Source organism: Oncorhynchus clarkii, chromosome 21 (assembly GCF_045791955.1).
Source record: "Oncorhynchus clarkii lewisi isolate Uvic-CL-2024 chromosome 21, UVic_Ocla_1.0, whole genome shotgun sequence".
NCBI classification, from domain to species: Eukaryota; Metazoa; Chordata; class Actinopteri; order Salmoniformes; family Salmonidae; genus Oncorhynchus; species Oncorhynchus clarkii.
Window position 1 is genome coordinate 34,811,919 of NC_092167.1, and position 5,470 is coordinate 34,817,388.

At 38.5% G+C, this 5,470-nt stretch overlaps 1 protein-coding gene across 1 annotated transcript; it reads right to left on the minus strand.

Annotated features, from left to right (window-relative positions):
• Positions 1-2,389: 2,389 nt before the first annotated feature.
• Positions 2,390-5,078, minus strand: LOC139378949 (immunoglobulin lambda-1 light chain-like). Its single transcript, XM_071121582.1, has 5 exons — positions 4,716-5,078; positions 3,654-4,004; positions 3,329-3,460; positions 3,086-3,120; positions 2,390-2,766 (listed from the first exon to the last, which is right to left on the minus strand). The coding sequence occupies exons 1-5, from the start codon at positions 5,038-5,040 to the stop codon at positions 2,629-2,631; spliced, it is 981 nt and encodes a 326-aa protein (XP_070977683.1). The 5' UTR covers positions 5,041-5,078; the 3' UTR covers positions 2,390-2,628.
• Between the last annotated feature and the right edge of the window lie 392 nt (positions 5,079-5,470).

Below are 5,470 nucleotides of genomic sequence, written 5' to 3' on the forward strand. Positions count from 1 at the left end.
TTTCTGGGAAAAAAAGTTTGAAATATCCAATAAATGTCGTTCCACTTCATGATTGTGTCCCACTTGTTGTTGATTCTTCACAAAAAAATACAGTTTTATATCTTTATGTTTGAAGCCTGAAATGTGGCAAAAGGTCGCAAAGTTCAAGGGGGCCGAATACTTTCGCAAGGCACTGTAATGTATAATACCTGTACCTAAATTTGGTGCCCTGTGTGAGGACGACATGCTTTGCAGAAATAGTTTTTAAAAATATACATTAATTATAATCAGCTCTTACAAGGTCTAACCCTCAATGTCTAGGCCTGGTTCCGTTCACTTGAGTTGATTAATAGGCTAAAGAGAACCACACAACATTTAGACATTTAGAATTTTAAACCTGGAAACATAGTTTGCTACTAAACATTCTGTTTCTTTACATACTTTGAATCATGAGATACGCACCATCTCCAAAATAGTATTCATTATACCAGAATATTCCACAATGATACGACCCAACATCAGTATGAGGTAAAGGCTAATTGATTTGGATGTCAAATGTATCAATTCACATCCACATTTGCATAAGAGTTACAGTAAAGCCATGTCAATAAATTGAGTCAAGGAAGAGGACAGTGTCAGTTATCTTACAGTAAATAGCTAGTGAAACACATGAGAAATGGACTAGGCAGTCTAGATATTCACATATAGTACATACAGATGAATAGTGGGGTGCATACACAGTACTGGTGCAGTACTGTGATCATTAGGCTTCTTGCCTCACAGTTACAGAGAAAGGAACCTTTTTTCTCTGATTGGTGGGAGATACATCAAATAACACTCTTACTGGTAGCAGTGGTGTGTATTCATGGATACCAAGGAAAGTCAGGCTTCCCCATAAAATTTACTTGTAAAATGTATCTTTCGTCCCTCTGTGTTTCATAATTTTCCTTCAATTCGTAAGAAGCTGAATTTTATCTCCCTGGAGAAAGCATCCGAGCCATTCAGCATTGAGCTAAACTGAGCGGGCTCAACTCTGTGTGGTCCTGGTGCACCAAAATAAAGTGTCAAGGGAAGCAACCTTGGATTTGTCATCACTTCTATCAAATCCTATTGCGTATACGTGATTGTATACGTGATTGACAGAAAAACTTGAATTGTTACATCTCGTTGTGTTGTTGTGTTGTTGTCCTCCTGTTGCTACCTAGCCAGCTAAAATTGTCATTTTCCAAAATTAGCCATGGATGGAGATAGGGATTTGGACTTGTGGTTTTACTTAATTCCCCGTACAGGCCAATGATTATAACAGCGATTCTGAACAAACCATTAATTCATACATTGTTGTGCCCCTGGTCTGAGAGGATAGAAGTTCAATATGTAGCTAGATGTAGAAGGCTAATGTTAACAAGCTAACGTTGCCCATGAATGGAAGTTAGGCTAACAAGCAAGCATTTTAGCCAGGTAGCATTCAGTAGGACAACAAAATATTACAGTGTGTATGACAGAATGATAGACCGTTTTGTCAACATGAAAGAGAGGAGGATGGTGTTTCTCTACAAGTAAGATTAGTCAACATGTTTTTCTACTTGCACAGACACACACACACACACGCGCACGCACGCACGCACACACACGGAAATCAGAACCATGGACAGCCACATCATATTTAATGTAGCTTACGTTGATTGGACTAAATCGTTTTTGGTATCTTTTAGTTGTCACTGAATTAGACTAAGCAGAGGTGGTTTGATCAAGTTGAAATGTTGAAGTTGAAATGGTGCTGGAATAGTGGAGGCAGCTTCTGTTTTCTGTGCGACTTGAGGTGACTCTCTTTGTGGACTTCACTGGACAAATTTTGCTATCCGGTATTGTGATATATAACAAAGGTGATGTTGAATTTATTCTGCCACTGTGTCTTCTTATTATCTCGACCTTTATATCACGGTTGCAAGACATATGAATTATCAGGTTATAGATCAAATAACGCAATTATCACAACACGTAGGTTGTAACATGGCTTGGCTTTCCCTGTGATTGTACCCACGCACCACTACTGCCTGGTAGGTGTGTAAACCCACACTGCACTTCTTACAAAGAGAGCATTTATTGTAAATCATATACATGTATATCTGTGTCCGGTATGTGGAGTCAGAGTGATTCTCATGGTCTCTCCTGAAAAATGTATTTGTATCTCAGCAACTCTAAACTTGGTTAAATAACAGTTAAATAAAAAAGCAGTTATTCTGTGATAAGAAATGGATGTGTGTTGGTGTTCCTCCATTTCTAATGTTGTGATGGAGCCTGACACATATTCAGCTAAACTGCTATTCCTTTAATAATTTTGTATATTTGTATATGTGGTGGCAGAGATGTTCTGTAGACAGAGAATAGAGATAAACGGAGTGTATAAATTAATGGTTTATTATGTTAAAAACACACAGCAAAAATGGGATTCTCTATCAGATTATTTCTTACCAACTGTCAAAAGATTTGGCTATTTAAGGCATTACAGGATTACATAAATCTAGACAATGTTAAAATTACATTGTCTTTGTTACATTGTAACTAATTTCAGTTACTAAAAGCAGTTCAATTATGCTACAAATCGTAAAATGGTTATTCTTGGAGTCTTTGTGACAGTGGTGATATATTTCACTGCTGCTGCAGGTTCCTGACATCAGAGTACACTGCATCCTCTCTGCTGGTCTTCTTTCTCGCTGTTCTAGAGGAGGACTTCTTCTTGGGGGTGAAACTGACAGCTGCGTAGTTCAACACGTCACTGTCTTGATTCTGAGGGGGGTGGAGCCATGAGAAAATACATTATGATGACAGCATGATCTACTATATAATGTTTCTATTCTCCTGTGGAAGAAAACACTCTACAAAAGACATGACTGTTCAGACTGTACACCCACTACAATGACCAGACAGTCAGTGGAACAGAGACAGACAGAAGTTCCATGGAAAAATGACATCCAGTACAGTGACCTATTACTTCCAAGAAATGTTTAAAACATAAACATCACAAATAAGCTGAATACTAGCTGTAAGGAAAATGTAATTGCAGATTCTTGTTAAAACTGAAAATATACTCTATTTACAAATTTACCTGATTTCCCTGGGACGTTGGGACATCAGTCCTCCCTTCAAAGAGATTGAAATAGAGGAAGGACAGCTATAATTTTTTACGACATTCTATTTATTTTTAACCTCATGTAGTTAATTAACAATTGTTAAACTTTGATTATTTAACTTACATGTCAAGAAGGTACATTGCATAGAGATGCATGAAACTTTAGATACATCAGCTATAACATTACATACATTGGATACATTAGATATAAAGTAATACCTCTGCTATCTCTGTTCAGAGTCTTGCACAGCGCCCAGACAAGTAGAAGGGTCACTATCCCCAGAACGATGTTGGAGACGACCAATGACAGAACAGTAGGACTCAGATCAAATGGAGGATGATGCTCTGGAACTGTGGAAAGGGTATCAGTGAATTCATATTATATTCATGAGCGCTTAGGAAGATCATCAAACAGTATGTAATCAAAAGCTGATGGTGATATTGAATAGCTTGTTGAGGCAGATGTATGGGATCGCTTTGAGGTAGGTCATTTGCATGAATATACTGTATTGCTGTGGCAATGTACAGATTAAATGGGATTTACCTTGAAGGTCCAGCTTGGTCCCGTCTCCAAACAGTATCTCCCCACATGAGGCCACAGCACAGTAGTAAGTCCCAGCATCAGATAAGCTGAGGTTCCTCTTGGGGAGGTTGTAGACACAGCTCTGTGTAGGAGACCCAGCCTCAGTGCTCTTCTCACACTGATCACTCCTGTTTCCATGGGTGTAAATGATTCCTGGACGGGATTCTCCTGAGCCATGTCTGAACCAAAGGACACTGCGTTCTCCTGCACAGGTCTTAGTGTGTATTGTACAGTTCAGAGTCACAGAGTCTCCTGGCTGGACTGACTCAGACACAGGCTGCTGGAGCACAGACATGCTGTTGGACTCTGAGTCTGAAGGCGTTTGGGTGAAAAATATTACAGCCATGTATTCATCAGTAGCATTTGAATAAACAGTTGTACGAACATCAACATGTCAACATACAGGGCCACAAAATGTGCAATGGTGTAAAAAGTCCTCAATGTCATACTTGAGTAAAAGTAATGATGCCTTAATAGAAATTTCTCAAGTAAACGTGAAAGTCACCTAGTAAAATAATACTTGAGTAAAAGTCTAAAAGTATCTGGTTTTAAATGTACTTAAGTACAGTTGGGGGGAAAGTACTCAAATGTCAAGTGAATGCTATACATCAAATTCCTTCTATTATGCAAACTAGACGGCACACTCTCACACTCCAACACTCAAGACATAATTTACACAAACCCGGTATATGTGTTTAGTGAGTTCGCCATATCAGAGGCAGTAGAGATGACAATGCGTTATATTGTTAAATGTATGTGCGTCAATTGGACCATATTGCTGTCCTGCCTGACATTTGAAATGTATGAGTACTTTTGGGTGTCAGGGAACATTTATGGGAGTAAAAAGTAGATATTTTCTTTAGGAATGTAGTGGAGTAAAAGTCAAAGTTGTCAAAAAATATAAATGGTAAAGTAAAGTACAGATACCCCAAAAAACAACTTAATTAGTACTTTAAAGTATTTATACTTGGGTACTTTACACCACTGAACATTTTGAAATTGAAAAAATAAATGTTTAGCTACCTTTGACAAATAAAACAGTTCCCTCTCCAATAGTGAGCTCATAGATGACTCTAGTGGAACAATAGTATGTAGCTGAGTCCCCTGGCTGTGTCTTGGAAATGGTCAGGTTACAGGTGTAGAGTCCTCTCCTCACACCCAAACGCTTGGTCTGAGTAAAGTCCTTGATAAAATTGTTGGAATAAAAACTATCTTGGCCAATATATGGTGATGACGCCATGTGAAGGGGTTTCTGTCCAACACTCTGCTTGAACCAATCAAAACTGGTCACTGACACATTTGGACGAAAGCAAGTGAGAGTCACAGAGCCTCCCAGCTCAGTAACCATCACAGGGGTTGGTTGGATTACGTTTGGTTTGGTGAAAGCACAAACTGTCAAAGTAAACAAACAAAATGGATCAAAGACAAAGACATGGATCAACCATTTCTATTAAAACGACATACTTCAAATGATTAAAAAAGGAACTCAATTAAAACGTCTTACACTTACCCAAGTTGATGTAAAACAAAAATAAGTGTCTGACCATCATTTTTACATCAGTCACTTCTGCACTGCATAGTGTGTGGGTCTGACAGTGGGGCACCTTATATATGATGACACTTTACATGTAGCCGTCATACAGTGGGAGGGAACACTGAAACGAGAGATTTTATTGGCTGACTACCATCTTACAAGTGTGTCCTCTGGCTTACCATAGTTCAAAAACGTTTAAAGAAGACATTGTAAGTAAGTCAGAGTTACTGGATTCTGCCAATAA

Coding starts and splice junctions, on each gene's coding strand:
- LOC139378949 (XM_071121582.1), bottom strand. CDS start 5,040: ATGGTTACTGAGCTGGGAGGCTCTGTGACTCTCACTTGCTTTCGTCCA. Junction 3,461..3,653: donor GACCAAGCTGGACCTTCAAG/GTAAATCCCATT, acceptor CCCTTTCCACAG/TTCCAGAGCATCATCCTCCA. Junction 2,767..3,085: donor CAACGTCCCAGGGAAATCAG/GTAAATTTGTAA, acceptor CACCCCCCTCAG/AATCAAGACAGTGACGTGTT.